Source organism: Lissotriton vulgaris, chromosome 2_1 (genome assembly GCF_964263255.1).
Source record: "Lissotriton vulgaris chromosome 2_1, aLisVul1.2, whole genome shotgun sequence".
In the NCBI taxonomy this organism is placed as follows: Eukaryota; Metazoa; Chordata; class Amphibia; order Caudata; family Salamandridae; genus Lissotriton; species Lissotriton vulgaris.
In genome coordinates this window covers 720872105-720897192 of record NC_141687.1, presented here as the reverse complement: position 1 = coordinate 720897192, position 25088 = coordinate 720872105, and the positions used below count along the sequence as shown (strand labels likewise).

The 25088-nt window shown below is 43.2% G+C and overlaps 1 protein-coding gene across 3 annotated transcripts in view; it reads right to left on the bottom strand.

Annotated features, from left to right (window-relative positions):
• The window catches only part of DENND2B (DENN domain containing 2B), a 1017138-nt gene that overhangs the window by 6636 nt on the left and 985414 nt on the right, over window positions 1-25088 (bottom strand). For all 3 annotated transcript variants that reach the window (XM_086955999.1, XM_086955998.1, XM_086956000.1), the window contains one exon: window positions 15577-15663. In XM_086955999.1, the coding sequence (XP_086812125.1) occupies window positions 15577-15663 (87 nt within the window). The remainder of the gene's footprint in view (window positions 1-15576; window positions 15664-25088) is intronic.

Sequence of the window (25088 nt, the reverse complement as noted above, 5' to 3'; positions counted from 1 at the left end):
TTATTTTCCTTTACTTCAGTTAGCTTGTAAATAAAGGTTTCCTATCTATTTAACATATTTGTGGCTGTTAATGATCTTTAATGTAAACAGTAGCCCAGAGCTGCTGTTAACCTGGGAGCCTCATGTGAAGGTCAGGAGGGCCGCAGGTGGCCCTATGGCCGTACTTTGAGTATCACTGATACAGAGGAAAGAGGCTGAATGAAGAGCTCCCTTGTAGGGAACTTCAATGTGAATTGCAATATCCTTATCATATTGCATTGGGTACTTTATCCCTTATAATACATGATCACACCATCACCTTTCCCGCAAAACACTTCTTGGTACACAGCTTTTTCATATCAAAGAGACAGCATGTATGCAAACATGAAGAATAAAAATAGAATCTCTAGTGCAAAATTAAGCACTTCAAAAAAGCTGTTAGATATTTGTTGCAGGAAGATATAATTTGTTTGATACAAGTCTGTTTTTGTTTTTAAAAAAAGTGCAGTAGCTCGGAATGTGAAATGCATGCAGAAAGATTTGAATTTTTCCATAATTACAGAAGGAGTGCAAAACATAAATATATCCTTGCTGCTAGTCACTATACAGGTAGAAAAACTAAGTATAAGAAAAGAAAAGCAATGCTTAATTTTGTTCCTTCAACAGCTGCTTTAATTTTATGGCTTGGCACGGAGGCCAGTATTATGCATTATCCTCGTTATTGCCACACACACACAACAGCAACAAACTAGAACTTTAACTGTAGAATTAGAATCTTAACAACATTCCAAATGGGTATAAATGACTCCAACCTGCAGCCATCTTCCTTCTTTGTTGCTGCTCATGCACAGATAAGTTCTTTGTTTAGAGTTACGAAATTCAATTGGGTTTAATTGATATATTTAATTCTTAATATTTCTATGAAACATAATGAAACAGTTGAATATAAGAGGTGGTAACTTTAAAGACTGTGAGTTTTGCATGCTGAATATTATTTCTGTAAAGATTTCCATTTATTTAAACTAATGGTAAGAACGTTTTATTTCAATAAGAAAAAGCAAACATATAAGTATATGCAAGTGATTTGAATGTTGTACGGCGATTCATTCATTATGGGAAAAGATTTAAGTATGAGCAACTGGTTGTAGTAAAACAACTTGGTTAATGGAGGCAGATACATCGAACAGTGGATGTATCTAACACAAAAAAGAAAACATTTAGTTGAAAGCAGGGATGACATCCAAACAATGAAAGGACATGAAGGTTCTTAATGAAAATGGAAGCGGGCAACTCTTTTGAAGTAGGATGACAAGGCTATAGAGGACACTAAAGGGAGATCACAAAACCGTGGCTTGTTACGAATCTTCTAGCAATGGTGATGTAGAAATAAAGTTGTTCCTCAGAATTTGACGAGCCAGATAAGAATGAGGTAAAACAAAAAAAAGAACAAAAAAGAGAAAGGGAAGAACATTTTTGGATCCACTAGGTTAGATTTTATTTGATCCTCATCTTATTCAGCATCCATTGTCAACTCAATGGACTCTGGATGATCATGTGGCCCTGTATGTGAAATATTAGGTTAGCGAGAAATGCCCAAGGAAGTAAGAAATAGGCTGAGGTCCGAGTGTCCAAGGCTATCTTTGGAGAATACAGTTGCTTATACAACTGATCTAGAAGCTAAAATGATGGCATTTTTTAATAAATCAGGAGGTGCCCCAGGATAGGGTTGGACAAGAGCCTTAAAGGTTGTTAAGACAGGCTGCTGTATGTCTTTGGCCCCTTGACCAAGAAATAAGATATGTGCAAGGAGACAGATGTGAATAAATGAAAATAAATATTGAGGAGTTGCGCCAATGGGTGCAGAGGGCAGTTTGCTTAACGGGCAATTCAAATGCTGCCCTTTGTATTACTTGACAATACCAATATATCAGGAACACAGATTTACTTGCCTCCAATTCACATTAACAACAGCACTATGGTGTTTCACCAAAGTAAGAGACAAGTAATGGCATGGCTGAGAACAAGCAGTGTTTTTCCGATAGAATATTTAGACGCTGTTCTAATCTTGGTAGAAATCCGGGAACTGGCACAGGAGCAAACAGATGTTAGCAGTTCATGTTCTGGAGGATCTGGGTTTCATTGTGTAAAGGAAGAAATCATGTTTAGTGCTGAGTCAGGAGATAGTATTTTTAGGCTTTTTGATGCGGACGATGTAATGTGTATTGAGATTGCTTGCGGAAAGGTGAAAGAGATTCGCAGGGAAATAAGGAGAGTGAAGGAGAGCAGTTTAGTTTCACTACCCCAGTTGATTATTGGACTTGCTTTCAGCTTCGATTCAAGCAATATTCCAGCTCCATTACATTATCTAGCATTGCACAGATTGAAGGCTCAGCATCTTTGAATGGGAATGAGGTATTCTCAGAAGATTCTGTTGAATGTGAACACGAGACAAGACTTGGATTGGTGGATGGATGATCTAAAGGTGTGGAAAGGAAGGGACATTTTTGGAGAAGCCCCCGACTAGCTAATAGATGCAGATGCCAGTCTGCAAGAAGGAAGAGCAAGATACAGTCCGTTATCAACAGGGAGGAGGTAGTCCTTTCAGAAAAAGGAGATGCATATCAGTTACCTGGAGTTTTTGGTAGGGTCTGTTGCTGTGAGAAGTTTTGTCAAGGACCTTGTAAAATGTTGTGTATTGTCGATGGTGTCAGCAGTAAGGTATGTGCATCTGTTAGGTGATCTTGGTCAAAGGAGCTTGCAGATTTGGCAAAGAATTTCTAGCAGATTGGGAATTCAAGGAATCTGCAGTATTCCAGGAATTGGATGTTGAACAGGACTGTGTTCAGAGCGTTGGAAATCAGATGCGGTCCATTCAAGATGGATTTGTTTGCAAGCTGATTGAATAGTCAGCTTATAAAATTTTGCAGTTGGAAACCAGACCCAGAGGCGGCTACAGTAGTTGCAGTCTTGCAGCATTGGGGATCAGCAAGCAATTATGAATTTCTCCAATTTTCCATGATTCATAGGATGCTAACGAAAGTGAGACGAGATCAGGTGGAACTAGTGTTGGTGGATCCATTTTGGCCTTTGCAAGTGTGGCTTCCAGATGTGATGAGTTTCCTGATCGACAATCCAGCACTTCTAATGGGGTGTGTGAAGTTGTTGGTGAATCCAGTGGGGGACTGTCACAAGCTAGTACAACAGGGTCAACAGCAGTTGGATGACTCCAGGAGCGTTTAGCAGGTGTCAAGGCTTATTGTCAGAGGCTATGAAGCTCATCAAGGGTTCCTGAGCTCTAGGAACTACAAAGGCTTATAGATTGGCATTGAAAAGATGGGTATGTTGGTGTGCCAGGAGGGATTTGGATCCCATTTCAGCTTCTGTGCTGAATGTTGTCAACTATTTGACTGAGGTCTTTTTAGGAGAATGTTCTTACAGTACAGTGAATTTAAGCATGTCTGCAATGTCAGCAGGCTGTGAGTTAGTGGATTTATTACCAGTAGGACAACAGAATGTGGTGAAGAGAATGATAAGAAGTGTGCGGTTGAAGCTGCCTACAGGTCCAAAATATTAATCTCTTTGGAATGGTGAAATAGTTTTGAAGGAATTGTCTAACTGGAGCGACAATTAAATTTTGTCCTTGGAGGATTTCTCCTTAAAATTACCTATGCTGTTTATTTTCTTTCAGAAGAGTATCAGACATAAGGGGTTTCAAAGTGTTTTCTAGGAGTTATATTCTGGAAGGTGTGTGTTTTCATATTAGAAGAACGACTAAAAGTATGTCTAGAACTATTTTTTACTTAAATATAGGAGAAAATGAGAAATTGTGTGCAGTAAAGTGCTTGAAGGAGTATATAAAGAGAACTGGGAGTTTGGGAAAGCAGGGAGATTGTCATTTGCTGATCTTTTTTAGGTATCCTCATAAGCCGTTTTCATGTCCCACTCTGGCAAGGTAGTTAAAGGATGTTAAGAGGAAAGGAGGAATTGATGTATCTAGGTTCGGGGCACACTCAGCAAGAGGTGCTATGGCTTCAAAGGCATTTATGGTGGGTGGAAATCTAGGAAGCATTCTTGCTTCAGCGGATTTGGCAACAGATTCTGTGTTTAAAAGGTTTTATTGTAAAGCAGTAGAGTGTGTTGCATTGAATGTTATGGCAAGGCTTTGAACATGCATAATATTGGCCTCAGTGCCTTGCCATAAAATTCAGATTTTCCACAGCAAGGGAGGGTAGAAAATCATGATTTATAAAAGACACTGAGGCTAATATTCCTCCCAAGTATTTTTCCCACCCTTAAACTATATTGTTTACGATTACAGAAAATATTTGCGGACAATTCAAGAAGTTCATGCACTGTTGGAATTTGGCCAAAGGAAGATCGTTGAGGAAGCTTTGTGTAGTGGTTCTTGTTCAAAACAAGAGACTTGTTTATTTGCAGCAAAAAAAAGGAAGATGGCTGCATGTAGGGGTCATTTATACTTGTTTAGAATGTTAAGATTGTAATACTGCAGTTAAAGTTCTTGTTGGCTGCTACTCTCTGTGTGGCAATAAAGACGATAATGCATAATATTAGCCTCTATATATTTGATAAAATCATTATTTTCTATCCATCACTGCTGTGGAAAGTCTGAATTATGTTCCCTGACTATTTGCCTTTTACCCTTGAAATCAACTATAGTAACCATATAATAGTTGAGTTCCGAAGTCTTTTCTTGGCAATGAGGTGTTTAACAAGTAGCCAATTATAAAGAAATTACAGACAGGCATTTACACAGGGATTGCAAAATCCCGTTTATTATACAGAAATTAGAAACCGATTTTTATTCAGGTATTGCAGAATTCCTTGAATTATACACAAATATGCAACTAAGGGCCCTAGACTGACGTGATCTATTCACTGATACACACAAACAATAAGGCTTGATTGATGGCATTTAATAAAACTCTCACAACAACAAGTTAGTCAGACAAAATAACGGAAAAGAAATATTGGGGAACAGAATTATAAATATAATGTGCAAAAATATGGACAAGAATATCGATTTTAAGGTAAGAAATATCGATGTTAAAAATATCGATGTTAACATCGTTCGCAAAAATATTGTTAATATCTTTTTAAATTATATCTTTGCATTTTAGTATATATTTTAATTGTAAATGTTCTAAATTGTTAGTATAAATATTGCTAATGTTTTTTAATATAGTTTGTACATTTGTAGTTATTTTTTAAAATTATTTTTAATAGTTTATTTTTATGTTTTGTGCTGTGGCAGGTTGTGAGGTCTATAGGAGTACAGTGTGGGAAGTAAATTAATTATCTTTAATTATTATTATTAAATATTTAATTGATAATTATGTTAATTGTGTAATTCATTATTTTAATTACATAAAGTTTTAGGTTAAGGTTGTGGGGTTTGTAGAGGGAGAAGTAATGTAATCATAATTATTGAATACATTTTTTAATTATTAATTAATTGATAATTATGTAAGTTAATTGTTAAATTAATATAGTTTGTTAATAATATTTTTGGTGTGGGTTGTGGTTTTTGTAGGGGTAAAGGGTGTGAAGGAAATTCATTATGATACTTAATAGGTCATGTTAATTATTAATAATTATTTAATTGATAATTACTTATGTAAACTGCGTATTTGAAACAATTTTTAAGTTATATATTAGGTGCTGGTTGTTGTGTTTGAAGGGTAATGGGTGAAAAGTTCATTAAATATAACTAATTTATTATTAGTTAATTGTTATTAATTGTTAAATTGATAATGATGTTAATTCCATAGTCAAGATATTTGTTTAAATATATATTAGGTGCTCGCTGTTGGGCTTCTAGAGTTAAAGGGCAGGAAGTTAATTAAATATGATTATTTTATTATTAGTCAATTACTATTCATTGTTTAATTGATAATTAGTTATGTAATTTTTTTAATTATTATAATTTCAAGATATATTCGGTGTGTGTTGTTTACTTTGTGGAGGTATATGGTAGGAAGTTATTTAAATAATAATAAATGCACAAATATTTATTTATTGTTTACAAATGTGTTATTTACTATATTATGTGTTGACTGTGTTATGCCTTTTAATTGTAAATAACATTATATTTGTTGGTTGTTATAATTGTTAAAATATAGTGCAGTATTATTTTTTTTATATTTGTATTTAAAAAAGGTATTAAACATTGTAATAGAGACTTGATTTCTTTCATTTAAAAAACATTTATATATTTAAAATTTTAATATTTATATTTGTTCTTATTTAATGTGGTTGTTAAAATATTTTATTTGCTTGTAGTGAACTACTCTCTCTCTACTGTTGCACAGTCTGGACTGAGAATATTAAGTTTTACCCCTCCACTATCCAATGCCTTTCTCTACTGTTGCACAGACTAGAGTGTGAATAGTAAATGTTACCCCTCCTGAGTCCACCCCTTTCCCTACTGTTGCACTGACTAGAGTGGGAATAGTAAATGTTACCCCTCCGCAATTCAACATTTTCCCTACTGTTACACAGATTGGAGTTAGAATACAAATTTCACCTTTCTGCAATCCAACACTTTCCCTACTCTTGCAACAACTGGAGTTGGAATGGTAATATGAGTTCAACGCTTTCCCTACTGTTGCACCAACTGGAGTGGGAATAGTACATTTTAGCCCTCTGCAATCCAACACTTTCCCCACTGTAGCAGTGACTGGAGTGGGAGTAGTAAATTCTACCCTTTGGCTATCCAACACTTTCCCTACTGTTGCACAGAGTAAAGTGGGAATAGCAAATTTTACCACTTCTGAGTCCAACACTTTCCTTACCGCTGCACTCACTGGAGTGGGAATAGTACATTTTACCCCTCCACAACCCAACACTGTCCGTACTGTTGCACCAACTGGAGTGGGAATAGTAATATGTACTTCTCCTGAGTTCAACACTTCCCTACTGTTGCACCAACTGGTGTAGGAATAATAAATTTTACCCGTTCACAATCCAACATTTTCCGTACTGTTGCAGTGACTGGAGTGAGAAAAGCATTTTGTACCCCTCCTGAGTCCAACGCTTTCCCTACTGTCACATTGACTAAAGAGGGAATAGTAGATGTAACTCCACCTGAGTCCAACAACGTTTCTGTGTATTTAACAATGTTATTTTTGTTTATTAATGTTTGTAATATATTTTTAGGAACATTTTAACATTTTGTTTACTTCTATGTGTGTAATTAAATTGGTATGTTTTTTAGAATTTTTACAATTTTTTTGTTACAGTTTGTAATTTATTGTGTGTATGTATAAATGTTTTTTAAGTTAAAAAATTATAAATTGGGGAAGTGGCCAAGCGGTCCAACATGGCTGATGTGCCATCAGCCCATATTCTTCCCCCAGTCCCCATATATATTGCCCGTATGTTCCCGCCATACCGAGGAAGTGAATAATGGCCGAATTGAAACAGGATCGGCCAGATGGCGACTCTGCTTACCAGCTGGTGACTTGGGGCTTGGACCCTCATTGAGCAGCACTCCGGCTTCTCTGAAGTACCAAGGCCAGCTTGCACCTGGTGTCGCCGATGGGATGCAGGGACTGCATGGGCGGCCTTAGCAGGGATGGAGCCGTGTAAGACCTGAGGATTACGGGGAGAGTGCACCAGAGGCCACAAAGATACACTGCCAGCCCAGTACCGTGAGAAGATAATTGCGGTGGGCCCGCAATCGGATGCTGCACACCGCCAGTACCACTCATCGTCTACCTGTCTGGTGGATCCGGTGACAGCGGCAGTAAATGAATACATTTTAAATAAATAAAAGGAGACTCCTGGGGTGGGGACGACGATACCACGTTGGGCTTTGGCCTCGCGCCTAGCAACCGAGCTGAGACTCTGCCGGAAGACGGCACGACCGGCAGGCTTGGAGGTCAGCGACCCTGAGCCCAGCTGCACCGATACGAGGCGGCCATATCTGTGCCGCGGGAGCGGGCGTGAAGCGTCTTGTATGTGCCTCGTGGCTGCTGGAGGGGTGAGCGACCTTTCTCGGCTCTCCCAAGGGCAGTGACTGTGGCCCCCTAGGCATTGATTACAGCTCAGACGTCCCTGGATGCTTCCCTGGGCTGCCGGCCCCCTGCCTGAGGCTCATAACTGCGACTGATACGGGGCCCACTCGGGATCCTTGGGGAGCTTTCCTTCCTGCCCCTGACATTGGCGAGGTGGTGGTGTAGGGCAACGGTGATCGCGCTGGGCCAGCACAGTGATACTCGCACTGCCCAATTGACAACTAAGGCCTTTCAATGTCTGCTGTGAACTGAAGTTGGCCTGCGCTCAATAGGGCCTGGCATCTCCATAACCTTGTGGCACAGAGATGGTGATGGGGTGGGTGTCTGCAACCCGCACTGTGTCCTAAACGTACCCAGCCTCCTTACAATAAGGATCCTGGCAGAGGACTGCCTCCCCACACACTGAACAGGGCTTGGAGGAGCACTGCTGCGGGAGTGAGCCAGGGACCACTACACCTTTATCATGATTAATGAGGAGCAATCCCGCGTGTGAACTGCACTACGCTGCAGAGTGTAGCTGGACAGGGGCACCCATTGGGGGGTGCAAAGGTGTCTGCGCGTGGAATCGGTTGGGCTAGGTCCTGGTGCGACCTATATGTGGGGAACTTCCACGCCTGCCTTCCTGCCTGCCTTGTAGGTGAACATTATCCGGATTGTTTGCTGTGGGGAGTCCCCCCCGGCCTCCAAGTGTTAATACCACCACGACTGCCGACTGGGGAGAGACCGCGCCACTAATGACTCTTGCGGAACTGTGCCGGCGCTGTGAGGGCCCAAGTATCACTACTGAACATGACTCGTGCAGGGCACCAAACAAAGCACGTTGGACCGCTATGCAGGTGCCGGGGCACAGATGGCGGATTTGGCGAGTCTACTGGTCCAGACAATGCTGCATTGATGGCGGCAATAATGCAGTCTCAAAACTCGCTGGAGGCCAAGATCAGAGCAGTAGGGTCAGATGTTATGCTGATCCACTAGGACCTCCGCAAGGCGGTCAACAGAATAACAGAAGCCTAAACCCAGATATCAGCCACAGAAGACACAGACGTATCGCTCCAAAAGAGGGTGTCCTCTCTGGAATCCATCACAAAAGGTCTTGCGATCAGGGCGAAGGACGCCGAAGGCAGAGCCCGGAGGAACAACCTTCACTTCGTGGGCTTCCCGGAGGGCTGCGAAGGTAACAATGTGGAACAGTTTCTTTCCACATGGATGGCAGGTTGGATTCCTCAGACTTCTTTGTCTCAATGTTTCATCATTGAACATGCACACCGTGCCCTGATGCAAAAGCCTCAGCCAGGTGCCAGACCTCGGCCCATTAGAGTTAGATTCTTAAACTTTCATGACCACAAGGCGATCCTCACACAGGCCAGATTGGCGGGCAAACTTCAGTATGACTCCCATCATATTTGAATTTTCCAGACTACACGAGACTAGTGCAACAACATCGGGAATCATTCACAGCCGCTAAAGCCCGGCTGCGGGACTTAAAAATCTAGTATTCATTGCTCTTCCCAGCCCGGCTACGAATCACATACGCTTTTCTTTGACACTCCTGAAGAAGTGTTCGCCTGGATGGACGAAAGGCAGAAGATCATGTAGCACACCTCGCTGCGTTTGACTCATAGTTGTCCTCTGGAGAAGCCGCATGGGAGCTTGCCAAACCTAAAGAGAAAACAAATCACAGATCACGTTCAAGGGGCCGCTCAAAATCAAGAGGTGCATTCCAGCTCCCCAGTGAAGGAAAGTCGACAAGATTCGTCACTGTCACAATATGGAGACTGAGGGTCACAAACATGATCTTTGTGCAGACCAGACTGGCTTGCAAACTCCAATTCGAATCTCATCATATCCCAATTTTTCCGGACTAGTACAGCGACGTCATCCGTCATCTACGCCTACTAAAGCTCGGCTACGCGAGCTCAAAATCCAGTATGCACTGCTCTTTCCTGCCCGACCGCGAGTTGTCTACAAGTCACGTACTCACTTCTTTGACACTCCTGAGGAGGTCTTTCCCTGGACAGATTCGAGATGGAGACCCAGGCCACATACCCATTCACGGTTCGATTCTGAATCTTCATCTAGAGAAGCCATGTCACAGGAGGTCAAGCCCAAGGTGAAGCCAGCTTAGGTCGCATTTGTGGAGCAGTTCGAAGTCACTGAGTGCTTCTGGCTCCGGGGCGGCGGGTGCCCAGCGAGTGATTTAATAACTTGGACTGTAATGCCTACTAAGCTGATGTCACCTTCCACGGGCCAATGCGAAGCCTTCCCCCATAACTCTTTTCTCAGTATCTGAGAACATTATATCTGTTTGGGGACAGGTTCATGGGGAACCTTTGGTATGGTTCTGTGCCCTGCTCCAGTTGGGGCAGAGGTACGACGCATACGGCGACAGAAGCTGCTTCTTTTTTAGGTATTGGGTGGGGTGGGTGGGGAGGAATTGCTGTTGTTAAGTTGTTTGATGTTATCTATTAAAGCCACCATGTCTTCTGCTATGTGCGATTCTGGGATTGTCACTGTCACTCAATTCGCTACTTTCCTGTATATATGCCACAACTAACTATGCCGCAGGATTTAGCTGTGGTTGGAAGTAGAAAGCTCAGAGTCATTAGTTGGAATACAAACGGCCTGCTTGATAAGATCCTGCGGGCAGCTGTGCTGCACCAAGCTAAGCGTCACAGGGCGAACATCCTCCTCCTGCAAGAGACCCTCTTAGCAGGCACTAAGACACCTTGCTTAGGAAGGTTTGGCTTCGCACACACTTATCATGCCGGATTCACTAGAGGCTCCCGGGGGGTTGCAATCCTTATACACCGCAGCGTCCCCTTTGTCCATAGTCAAACGTGGTCGGACCCCAAGGGTAGATTCATTGGGATATATGGGACACTGCATGGGGTACCCATTGTTCTGGGCAGTGTCTACGCACCCCCCCTCTTTTGTGGTCCCTGGTTGAAAATCTGATGACGCTCTGGCCTGAACTTTTATCGGGGCTGACCCTGGTTGGGGGGGATTGGAATGATGTTATGTCTCTGTTGCAAGCTAGGTGGCGTGCCACGGCCCGAGTTGCAGGGACCACAGACTCTAAATTATTGCCCCTAGTTCAGGGCTTGGGGTGGATTGACCGTGGCCGAAATTCCCCCCAAGGGTTTATCTGATTATTCACCAGTGTCCATCCTCTTGTCTCTAGATCACAGGTGCTCCCAGTTTCGGTGGCGTTTGTCACCGTGGCTGCTGTGGGACGGTAACTATAGAACGCATGTTCATAAATCTTTAACAGACTATCTATTAATAAACACAGGCACAGTGGATTCTACCGTCATTCTGTGGGAGGCAATGAAGCCTGCTCTCAGACAAGCGGATATTGCCTTTTGTACTGCGAAACGCCGACAGCGCAGCGACAAACTACTACAAATTGAGGACCAACTGCTCGATCTGGAGTGCGCAGGTAGGAACAGAGCAGGATGGGTCGCACTCAGACAACTATTGAACGTACAACAGACGTACGCTAGAGAGCTCCTGGACGAAGCCGGGTCTATTGGCTCGCCACCTGCAGCAGGATATACAAATGGGGAGACAAATCTAGAGCCTTATAATATACTGAAAATTGGTAGTCAACAGAAAAAGGGCGCTCAGCAGATTACGGAGAATATTGTACGAAATAATTCTATTATAATGGTGCTACTAGAGGAGAGGGTGCGGCTACCAAACACACCCCAATGTGACCCACCTAGGCGGATCTCAAAACATTACCCAGTTTCCCTAGAGCACTCAAATATATTATAACTGCATATATTTGTGAAAAGACTTTGGCTGCATTTTGGAAGTGAACATCGAAATAAATCTGTTCCGAGAAACACAAGGATCTGGGATTTTGGATCTATATATGAACTTTACTACCTTGTGACTGTGCTTTGTAATTGTCCAATCTTAAACATATACAGTTATAATATATTTGAGTGCTCGAGGGGAACTGGGTAAAATCTAGAGCCTTGTTGCATCGCCTGTGTCACTAAACGCTGTGCCCCCAGATGCTCTTGTGCATTTGCGGCCACTGCGGGACTGCTCCTATGGACCTGTCTGCCATTGCTGATTGCTTTGCCTCGAATTTCACAGACTTGTATGCTCTCCATGAAGTTCTGCCCGCTGCATTCCTTCAAAAATTTAGAGACGACTTTCCCCCTCTGGCCTTATCGATGCAGTGTGAGACACGTTAGACGCTCCCCTGTCGGTGGATGAACTACCGATTGCGCTGCTTGATATGCGAATGGGAAAGGCACCGGGCCCGAATGGCTTCCCCTGTGAGTTTTTCCAGAAATATCACTCGCAACTATTAAAACCATACCTAGCGGCGCTTGAGGCTTCCTCGGAGAGTGGTGGTCTCCCACCGGATATGCGGCATGCCGATATTGTTGTGTTCTTGAAGCCGGGTTGTCGGCCGAAACAATACTCGTCATACTGCCCAATTTCCTTACTCACTGTGAAAGCTATGCTTCGGGCCAAGGTGATTGCTAACCGCCTGGTCCGCATATTACGCACCTGGTTCAGCCAGTGCTACGAGGCATAATATCAGACGTGCCTATAATGTCATTGCCGCGGTTGATAAGCTGGAGACCCCTGCCACGCTCCTCTTGGCGGACATGACTAAGGCCTTCGATTCCCTCAGCTGGACGTATCTCGTTGCCTTGCTCGGCCGTCTAAACATCCGCTCCTGGTTACTAAATCTTATTCACCTGCTGTATGCAGACATAACTGCCTCGGTCTGAGTGGACGGCTCGGTTTTCAGAAGCTTTCCTATCGGGCGGGGTACGCACCAGGTCTGCCCACTCTCCCCTTACTTTTTTGCACTCGCCATGCAGTTGCTCGAGGTTTGGTTACGAATAGACGCGCAGATGCGCGGATTCGAATGAGCATTGGGTGTTTCCAATCACATAGCGCTCTATTCGGATGACGTCTTGTTTTTTCTCACGAATCTTGACCGGACTGGTCCGAGTCTTCTTCATGTTAGGCAGATTTTTTTGCGAGACCACCGGCCTCTATATGAATTGTGGAAAATCCTTTTTGTGGCCGCTGAGGGGCTGGGATCGGCTGGACGAATGGTCACGGAAAGTAGTAGTAGTCCCAGACGGCTTTAAGTATCTGCAAGTTTTTCTCTCAGTGTCTCAGACGTTGCCGTGGAACAAGAACCTCGCCCCCTTATGGATACAGGTGAGCGACCAGACGAGCATGTGGTCCCACCTGCCCCTATCTCTCTTTGGCAGGTCTGCTATTTTTAAAATGATTTCCCTGCCTCGTCTCCTCTATCAATTGCAGAATCACCCCTATCCGATAAAGCCAACGGGGTTTCGCCAGCTAAACGCTATTGTAGCCCGCTTTCTTTGGGGGGCGGTGCATCGCGAGTAGCCCTGAGGACCTGCTTCCAGTCTACCTACTCCGGTCGAGTGGCCACCCCGGACATCCAAGCATACTACATGGCCTCACACCTGCTCGTCCTCAATGATTGGTGGTACGGCGACCACAGAGACCCGGCAAACACTGTAGAACGTTGGGTGCTGGGAGACAATGCCCTCCACATGGTTCTCTATTCAGCGACGCTGCTTAGGGGGTTACCACCCGATACAGCCACGATTTTGAAGATTTGGAAGTATGCGCTCTGTCTGATGGGTTGGTGGGGGAGACTCACCAGGGAAACCCGACTGTGGAACAACGTACAGCTACCACAGCTGGAGCAACTGTCCGGCTTTCGGGCTGGGGAGCCATCGGGATAGACACAGTTGGGGCAGTTGTACGTGGATGTACTCTTAAGTCCTTTCTTATCATACAAACGGAATATGAAATGCCCGCACACAATTCCACCGCTGTCTTCAGTTCAGGCATGCCTTCACCCCATACATATCACACCTAACAGAGATTCCTGAATTTAACCCCATCGAGACCAAAGTCTTTACGGGCGAACTGGGGGACTATAAGATAACCAAAATATACCGTACACTTATCAATAACACGCCTACTACACTACACAAAACTAGAGAGGCATGGCAGCAGGATCTGGGTCCCTTAGAGGTAGATGACTGGGTAGAGGCCCTGGAATCCACGTGCAGTGCAGTAATCATGGTCCGCCAACGTCTTACCCAGTTTAAGTACCTGCATAGAACCTATTACACCAGGCACAGACTGTGGCGTGCTGGGCTAATTGCGTCCCCACATTGCTTACGCTGTGGGTCTATGGAGGGTACCTTCCTGCACACTGTGTGGTCCTGCCCAACATTGTCGAGGTTCTGGAGGGGGGTGTTTGCATGTCTATTTGAGGTTTTGGGGTGGGACGTTCCATCCTCACCAAGGCTGGCCAAGCTGCATGTTACAGAGGACCTGGGTGGAAATAGGTACAAGCATCACCTCCTATATCTAGGCCTCACGCTGGTGAAAAGTGATATTGCCCGGGCCTGGAAAGAAGAATCCCCATCGTCGATCGGGGTCTGGAAGAGGGCTCTAGGCTTTTGTATGGGCCTGGAAATCCTGGTCTATGAAGCGAGGGGGTACCCTCGGAAACACTACAAAATTTGGAAAAGGTGGGCTGATTATAGGGGAGTATCTACTAAAGAACCATTGCTATGACTCTAGTGGACTGGCATTTGCGTAATGCACATGCTGGATATGACTACGGGTGACAAAAACCTTCCCTATACATTAGACTATTTGACTTGTCAAACAGAGGCAATCTGGCGCAATTGTTTATTTTATTTTTTTTGTTATCATTTTTCTTTGCAATTTATTCTTTGTATGATCAATATTATATCATTGTTGAAAATGTTGATATCCGTATATGTCATCTTGTATGCATACTTTGGGTGCCCGGTGAGGCACACTTTCTGTCTCGGCTGTCAAAAATAAAATTATGTATGTAAAATAAAGTAAATTATTATAATTCTTTTAACAATAGTTTTAAATGATGTATGTTTAAATAAACATATACATATGAGTTTGTTTTTAAATCAGCTTAAAATGTGTATGTAATTGTAAATTATTTAAACATATTTAATTTATATTCTATTACTGTTTAATTTTAATATATGTAATGTTTACTATGTATAACTAGGTTTATATTAAAAGACAATATTTTGTGCTCGATATTAGTGTATAACAATATTTTTTTTCAATATTTCAGTTTTTTACAATATATATATAGGAAAACAATAATTTTGTACTGAATATTTTTGCCCGATATTTATGTCCCCTTATATTTGCGGTTTCGATATTTTGTCAGTGAACTGTCCCATTTTTCGCACTACATCTTTGGGGAGGTTAGGGCCAAAAAACGCAATAAAAGGTTTTTGGAGTCACAATTTGTGGTCTCCTCTTCTCCAGTACACAAACCATGCGGTGTTCAGATCATTGTGAGCATGGGAACTTTCCCCATTTTCACCTAATCGAAGGTTGTGCTGCTGCAGTTTAGTGGTGTGAGTAAAAGGATATATCTAAGTGCAAAAGATCTTTGTTATACCGGAATGTGTCCTTGACATGAACTTGTCATGTTGTATTTGTTAAATTATTCCACGTGGAATTCACTTACCAAGACCTCGCAGAAATTTATTAACTCCACTTTGCTCGGTGTCTGGAAGCTCTTCTAAATACTGTTCCACCCTTTGTTCAAACAGACCTTGGAAAACAGAACAAGCAAGAGAGACAGTTATAAGGGCATCCTTGGTCTTAAGAACACACAATAATTGGTACAATACGTTTCTTCTTGTTTAGTCTCTGCTGCCATTAGTCAAACAGGCAAAATGCTAGGAAAAAAGCAACACACAATGAGGTTAAATGAGAAGCATGCCATGTCTCTATGAACAAAGTCGCACACAATTCAATTGACATCAAATACATCTTCCTAATCTTGCTTTGATAAACTGATGGTTTGGCAGTTCTACAACTGATATTACCCCCTCTACTTATTCTTGCAAAACACAAAATTGGCACCAACGATCCGTCAAATGGATTGAAACAGAGGGTTTACCCTTCCGATTTACCACCACAGAAGCTGCTAACATGATTATTAACGAGTAAGAAAGCAGTCAACTTCCTTACCGCTGTCTCCTAAAAACAGAGAGGAAATACATTCTTTATAGTGTTTTAGCCAAGATATGTAATGTTCCTCACAGTGTCTGTGGCAATATATTTCCAGAGATAATTCTAGGCCCAGTGGATACTTCCCCAGAATATCAATGCCACTGGATATCCAATGAAAAAGAACCATCATTAAAGTGAGAAGTCCACTGCATTCTACATGCCAGTGCAGTATTTCATCATATTTCACCTGGAAGTTATAGAATATGCCCGATGAGCAGTCAGCTACTTGTGTCGGTTTTCCTCACACATGCCATCGGGGGCCAAAGCTTATAAATGACGGGGTATTCCATGGTGTTGTCGTCTAATGATGAAGGGGAAATACTCAACCCAGAAGAACGTGACTCTATCTAAGTCAGTAGGAGAGGCACCCAGGGGAAGTAGCTAAGCTACTTCCCCTGCTGAAAAAGGCTGGAGCAGACCCTGAAGTGCTGGCAAATTATCGCCCAATTTCCCTGCTCCCGGCTATGGCAAAAATAGGAGAAAAACTGGCTTTCCGGCAGCTTAATGAGTTTGTGGAATTATCTGGGGCTCTCCATCCTGCTCAATCTGGTTTCCGTGCTGCGCACAGCACGGAATCTGCTTTGGTGGAGATCTCTGAGGCAGTTAGGGAGTGTCTGGACTGTGGCGGCAGAGCAGCTCTAATTTTATTGGACCTCTCTGCCGCGTTCGACACGGTGCCGCACCAACGCCTCCTCACTAGACTTGCGGACATTGGGGTTGCTGGCCTCGCTTTGGACTGGCTGCGCTCCTTTCTCTCGTCTCGATCACAACAGGTTTGGCTCCCTCCTTTTTCATCTTCGGCTAAGACCCTCATGACTGGGGTCCCGCAGGGCTCCACCTTGAGCCCTCTTCTCTTTAATGTATACCTGACCCCCCTGATTGAGCTTGCTGAACATTTGGGAGCCAAAATCATCGCATATGCCGATGATACGCAGCTGTTGTTCACCTGGCCTAGTGCTGTCTTAGATACCGAGCGGATTCAGTTTTGTTTATCCGCGGTTTACAACTGGTTAGCCTCCGCGCAACTGAAGTGCAACGAGGATAAGACGGAAATACTGCTCTACGGTCAATTCCTCCCTAATTTTAGAGAAGCACTTTGGCCGGCCGGTTTCCCGATGCCCGGTTCAGTCAATGTCCTCGCCAAGAATCTAGGGGTCTGGTTCGGGGAAGACCTCCGGTTTGAGGGGCATATCAAGAAGCTGGCAGGAGGCTGTTTCGGGACCCTTAAGGCGTTGCGGAAGTTTTTTCCCTATTTGCCTGCCTCAGCAAGAGAGTCAGTGGCTAGAGCTCTAATTCTCTCTCGACTTGACTATGCCAATGGCCTGCTGAGTGGATCCCCGGCTTATATGGTGAGACGCCTCCAGGTGATCCAAAACGCAACCGTCAGACTGTTGGGTAATATCCCCAGTCGGGTCAGCGCTAGGAATCACCTGCAGAGCTTGCACTGGCTACCAGTCTCCCAGAGGATTACTTTTAAAATTTTGACCCTGGCCCACAAAGCCATCTATGGACAAGGCCCCGCCTACCTGATGAAACGATTTAGGCGCTACTCTCCTAAGCGACCTTTGCGCTCTGCCGCTCAACATCTGCTTCAGGTCCCGCTCTTCCGGCTTTCTCGGCTGGGAGGGCAATCAGTGGCGGTGAAGGCCGCTTTGGCTTGGAATGAGCTCCCTCTATCCTTGCGAGCTACGGTGAACTTTATTTCTTTTAAAAAAGGGTTGAAAACCCATTTGTTTCGACTAGCCTTTTAGTTTTTGTTCTGTGTAGGGTAGGCTGTTTATTCTGTTTTTTCTTCTTCGCGCCAGGATACTCCGGCAGTAATGGAGCGCGTTATAAAACAGCATAATAATAATAATAATAATAATAAAGGAGACGACCCCAACAGTTGTGCTTGATTGTGCTAAAATCGCTTATTAACACGAAAGGACTTAGGGCCAGATGTAACAATATTAGGAATAGCGTTTTTCTACGAATCGCAATTAGAAAATCATTATTCCTAATGTAGGAAAATCAGAGTTTCCTTTACCTAGCGAATATTAATGAGGTAGGTCGCACTTTGCGTCCAATTTTGCGACCAATTAACAATCAACGCCATGACAGGGATGGTAGCCTGCTGGGGTCAGCAGATCACCATGTCTGTGATTGCTTCTAAATAAAGCAGTCTTTTCTTTTTTTTTTAAATGCAGCCCGTTTCCCTTAAAGGAAAATGGGATGCGTTTAAAAAAAAAGTAACATGCTACAGAATTGGTTTGGATTTGATACATACCAAAATGCTTTTGTGCAGTCGCAAACAGGACGATTCTGTGAATCGGCCAGTTTGCGACCGGAAAAAAGCTTGATAGATGTGGCTCATAATCATTTATACCCAGGGCGCCTGTTGCCACGTAAGTCTTATTGTAGAGCCATCATTTATGTCTGGGAAATGTGCCTCCAACTGATTCCAGAATGGATATCGTCATCAGTGGCATGAAAGGCTGTCACTATTTCTTCTAGATGAGAGGAAAAATTCATGCCAGCGGGAATTGCCACGAGTTAACAGATGGTATGACTACAGGTGCCAGGGCAGAGTTACAAAAGAGATGCCATGCTCCAATACCATTAATAGACATACTGCCTTACACAGCAGGAACAAGTGTGAACATTCTGGCCTGCAGAATGCAGACCCGTTTTTCTAGGTAAATATATCGTCATCGACGAGATTGAAGGTCGCCATAATTTATATAATGTGATTGTAAAAACAAATATAGAGCACAGGAAAATGGTAAAACGTACAGCGATCCTACGGGTTGAGTAACCTCATTATCCTAAAATATGTTCATAATTCAAAGCATTTTACAATTCTCTTCAAGGACCACACATTCTACAGAAAATACTGAATTCTCTAATCATTTGTATTGCAATATATAGTACATGTTAAGATGCACAGAGGGTATTATGCGTTTTCTTATTGATGTTGGGTGTGGGGATGCTTGAGTGAGTCATGATCCCCTCCCATCCTCACACATCCTCAGACAAGGGTAATACATAGCATACACTCAGCGGATCAACATGCATGGTTTATGCCATGCTGTTGTTTAAATGTGCAATCATAAAATAAAGGTATTTAATCAGAATTAGAACACTAGTGCAGTGTGACAGAATGACATCTAGGTACTGTAAATATGGTCTCAGTAGTTTTACTTAGTAAAGTAGTCATAGAATAAATTAGTTGAGGCATCGTTCAGTCTTTTATCAAGTCGGTTATGCTGCACTGTGGTAATAACCAGTGGTCGAAGTGGGGAAAAAAAAGTAGGGGAACTGTGGGCGGAGAATCAGAGGGTGGGAATAACCTGAGGATTGGATCAGTGGGCTGACTTAGAGGAGTGGCCAGGATGCGCGAAACATCCCAATCTTTAGTATTTGTGTGGCATTTCACTGACCAGTTTCAGCTTATTATGTTATGTAATTCAACCAATGGATACACATGATTATTTAACAATTAATATGAGCTATTGACATTAGAAACATATTCCACTTTGTGAATTTATTCTAATCACAGAATGTCCTAAAAATGCTTAAAAGTGGAAGCACAAGCCATTTGTTTCCGAGCCATGGAGTTTCTGTTGTCAGCAATATACACAGAGATAATCAATTTTACGTGTGTAAATGACTGTATAGGAAATGTTCCGTAAGACAAAGGACTGCAAGGTGTAGGAGTCACATGATAACCATACTAGTAGACAGTATAGTTTAATAGTGATTGGCCTTGAGAAACACAAACTCAGAATTTAAAACTTAATACCATGATTGGGGGTTCTCGTTACAAATCATTATTGTTTTGTATCAAAAATAACACTTTTTGCAACATTAGGATAATCAAAGGCTTATTGAAAAAACCATAACGCTCTAGTTAATACCTTGCAGTTTGCATGCAGCTCTTAGATGAAAGTTAGTAGCTCACTGTTCTATGTTAGGATATTAACTTATAAACTGCAAGTAGCAAAAAGATCTCACTGACAAAAGCAGTAACCCACTGACCTATTTACAACATGTGCACTTTGTGATGGGCCTGGTACATTTTCTTTGCAGCGGGCACATTAACCCTCTGCGCTATCTTTCCATGAGTCAAAACTTCCACTAGACAAATCTCCGATCTCCCTCTAGGAAGAAGTTTATTCATCAGAGTTATCAAGACATTTTTATTATTGCCGAAAATAGCTGGCGGCCAGGAAGGAGGCAGCAGGTGCTTTTAAAACCATAATATACTCCGCCCCCACTGAAAGTCAGCACCTGTTGCGGTCACACCAGTCGCACCACCCTAGAGCCAGCTCTTCTCTGGGGTCCTGTGACCTCAGTGACAGAGTCACTGTTGCTCTAGGGTCTGCTACTTCGTAGGCCTGTCCGCAAGACTGGAGGTGAACTTCAGTATAGATTGTGGTGGGCAAGCCTTCAAGGTGAACCCACACTTGCCACTGCTAGGGTCCACCTGCTGGTGCTAACACACCAGGGCTTTTCTGGTGCCTTCTAGGGTCTGGCATGGGAATGTGCTCCCTCAGGAGAGTGGTCTGGGGGACTGTTAATGAAGGCTGAACCTGGTTCCCCAGTTCTTAAATTTAGCAGCTCTACCCCCAGTGCTACATCTGCTCACTCACTGAACACCATACTGCCCCACTGAGAGAAACTCATACTGCCTTCAGCTATAATCCAATTTGACCTGTATAAATAACTGGATGCGACTCAATTCAAATTACACACTAGGCAAGACCAATATGCTGCCTAAAAGAAAAGGTAACAACATCCTGGAAAAAGCAAACACTCATAAGGAATGAAATATTTAGTAAAGCATGTAAAATGTAAGCAGGAACATGGTGAACTTAACGCTTTTACAATCATTATTCAGAAATCAACAAGTATTTTTTCCTGAAAAGTTAAGGACATAACTACAGGGCCCAGAAAGGACCCATTTCAATGTCCACTGCTTATATGCTTACAAAACGTAAGCAGTATGGTTTCAAAAGACCACATTTGTGAACACAAAGCCGCCTTACACATTTCGTTTTCCAATCCACCCATCAACCAGGTATTGCAGTACCTCCCGGCAGGGCCAGTCCTAGGATTTTCGGGGCCCTGGGCAAAAGGGAATGTGGGAGGCCCCTGAAATCTACATAAGTGACACCTTCTGCTTTGTGCAGACTCCACTTGGGCCGCAGCTCCTCCTCTCAGCCACCTCAAGCAGCGGTTGTACAGCCCATTTCGAACTGAAGGTGTTAGAATTGCTTGGGGGCTGAGTTATACTTGTGTGGGCTAAAGTTCTGACAATGGGCGCCCTGCCGAGTCTCTGAAATGGCTGCCTGAGAGGTTTACCCTCCCCATGGCCTTCCCACACCATCCCTTAGATGCCCCGGGAGAGTGGGCCCCCTGCCATGAGCCCGTTTGTGAAGCATTTCTTTCACTCTGATCGGCAGACATACACGAGAAGTGGGGTGTTAATTGAAAGACAAGAAAACAAAAGTAGCGCTTTACTGGCAAACTCTGTAAAGTGGCACTAATGTGTTGGGGTTTGAAAAAAATTATCTGGCCACTTTAAGAACACTCCATCTTGCTTTATTTAATTATTTTTCAGAGTTTGAACATTTTATTTCCGAGGCTGCACTTTGGATTAGAAAAATGTCAAAACTGCATTTCCAGCAAAAGTGGTTTTCTTTTTTGCATCCATTTCATAGGGGTACAAATGGACGACAGGAAGAGACGGTGAGAACCATTTCTTGATTCATGGTTTTCGGAAAAGTGAGAAGAAGTTAGACAGAACGAGAGGGAATAGGAGTAAGAAAGAGGGGGCAGCTGCCAGCGGCAGAGCAGAAGCGGCCACCTTCCTTGTCTTGTGTGGGCAGGAAGCAAGCGACAGAGACCTTTTCCTCCTCTGCTCTCTGCCCGTCCACAAACAGAATATTTCTGACGTCCAGGGACGCATGTTCATAATAAAAAAGTAGGGGAACGGAATCTACAGAATTAAAGAAGTAGGGGCACGCCGTGCCCTGCCGTTCCCGCCTACTTCGACCACTGGTAATAACATGCAATTTGACCTCCACAGTGTAGTAATAAAAGTGTGATTCTGTGTTTACTGGTACACTTCTCTCGTTGTTGATCCACATCTCAGTAGCAAATAAGAATACTATCTATACATAACATCACAGGGACAAGCATAACTGATGACATGTAATTAATACGATAACACAATTTATTCCAATAATATATAACACACCATCATTAACTGTGATACAGGGTGCCATCATAAATGCAGGTGCGCCTACCGATATACAGAAGAGGGAGCCCACACGTATGCAAGGAACGGCCACCTACTATAGTCCTTCAACAGTTGTGAGTGCAATTTCAATAGTAGGTTTCATTACCATGCAAGATTCCTCTGCTACTCAGACCGTAATTCTATTCTGTAGACAGTATAGATTGCCCAGCACCCTTTGAAAATGTTTAGGAGCTATTCAAATATCCAAATTTCACCCAGTCAGTTTATCGGCAAAGAAAGGTCTTTGACAGAGTAAAATTACACAAGTCGGCCTCAGATATACGCTTCTCTTCCCTGTGAGACTCAGAATATCAGTAGAAGGAAAGGCCTGGTCTTTCTAGAACGTGAAAGAAGCATGCCATTGGATAGATAGTTGGAGTATGCAGGGTGAGAACAAAGGACCGAATGGCAAGGCCTGCAGGCCGGGGAATGAGCATCCATAAACATGAACCAAACAAGTATACATGAATGTGAACCAAGCAACCGTCCATGAATGTGAACCAAGCAAGCATCCATGAATGTGAACCAAGCAAGCATACACGAATGTGAACCAAGCAAGCATACACGAATGTGAACCAAGCAGGCATCCATGAATGTGAACCAAGCAAGCATCCATGAATGTTAACCAAGCAACCATCCATGAATGTGAACCAAACAGACATCCATGAATGTGAACCAAGCAAGCATCCATGAATGTGAACCAAGCAAGCATCCATGAATCTGAACCAAACAAGCATCCATGAATCTGAATCAAGCAAGCATTCATGAATGTGAACCAAGCAAGCATACATGAATGTGAACCAAGCAACCATCCATGAATGTAAACCAAGCAAGCATCCATGAATGTGAACCAAGCAAGCATCCATGAATGTGAACCAAACAGACATCCATGAATGTGAACCAAACAGGCATCCATGAATGTGAACCAAGCAACCATCCATGAATGTGAAGCAAGCAACCATCCATGAATGTAAACCAAGCAAGCATCCATGAATGTGAACCAAGCAAGCATCCATGAATGTGAACCAAACAGACATCCATGAATGTGAACCAAACAGGCATTAATGAATGTGAAACAAACAGGCATCCATGAATGTGAATTTATGTCCTTGACACTATACACCAATGGTATTAAATGTGTGGAGAGCAAACTACTTTGACCACAGCTGATAAGGACTCTGAGACCAATGGCCAAGGCAACTAGTGGGCCCGCATTTTGATGCCAGTGCAAACCCTAACAGTGATTCCAGTTGAGGGATCCAAACAACCCAAAGGTCTTCGACTACATTTTCCATTGCATTGAGAAGAAGGGGAACTGCATAATTTACATCGAGATGAGTGCTCCTCTAGCAGCTTATTCCAGTTTGTTTCAATCTGTGTGCTTCCTTGACATTGCGCTACTTGCCTGTGTTTGAAGGTAAGCACTGTCCTTTTTAAATATTACACAAGGCTGTGGGAGATTGCCCTACTCCAATAGGCTCCCAATAAATATGCTGGCGTTGTGTGTCCAGTGACTTGAGCTCCTGTGAATGGTTTTGGCAAAATGAGATAGTGAACCCCAATATACTCAGGACAGGAATCCACATGTGTCCCGGGCTGCATATTTTGGGCCACCCATCCCGCTAGGTACCAAGCCATACACAGCTTTCATGGAGACCTCTCAGGTAGGTACAACCCAGGCGAAGAGCTGGTTCAACGCCAACATTTCTGAACCCCAATATAATTAGTCCCAAGAAGAATAACTTACCATAGAATGCTTCCCAAATACTCGGAAGCCACAAGGAAACAGGATGGCTCTCCAGCATTGCTTATCGTTGATAGACATGCTGAAGCTGACAAGTGATACCTTACCACTTTATACAGAAGAAGACTGACACATCTTTCTAAACTCACATAAAATGGGCCTGGAGAGCAGAACTAAAAAGACACTGAGAAAAAGAACAGACTACAAACATCCCTTCGAGGGCAGTGAATGTGTAGAAGATCAGAGACAAATGAGTGGTTTCATAAATTGGACCTAATTCAGATACAAAGGTGGGAGATGTTCGGGCCATGAGCATGAAGTTATTTGTCTCCCTCGCCCCCCCTCTTGCACAAAAATGCAGTTTCTCTGATGTAAAGAATACTAAATAACAATACCCCGATGCATTGGGCACCTGAAGCGAGATGGAAAGGTGGATGAATATAGAGCACTTGGAATAGGAGAGTAAAGGAGGACAGACTATACTGTTGAGAGAGAGAGAGAGTGTTATAAGTGGGCTACCAGCTGGTACAGTTAAACAAATCCCTAAGATTACGGGATAACAACTAGTAAAATTAGGGAAAATAACCCCTGATTGGTTCATAAAAGAAAGCAGCCAGATTGACACCATTTCTCTCACGTAGTGGTAATAAAGTCCTATGGTTCTGAAGAAAAGTAAAGACTCTACCAGCTACCGTGTTGGCACACCCCATCAATCTAACACCATGAATACTGCTGATAAGTATCTGAGATGAAAAGACCTTGCCTAAATATTATAAAGTATTGTTACGTGGATTTTGGTGCTGGCACATCGTGACATTTTTCATCTGTGGGGGCAGCAGGAGTACTTATCAAATTGCATTGTGCTGCCTGAACATTGGCAACAGCATGGCCATAAAAAGAATTATAAACATCAGCCACCTCTGTCCCAAAAAGG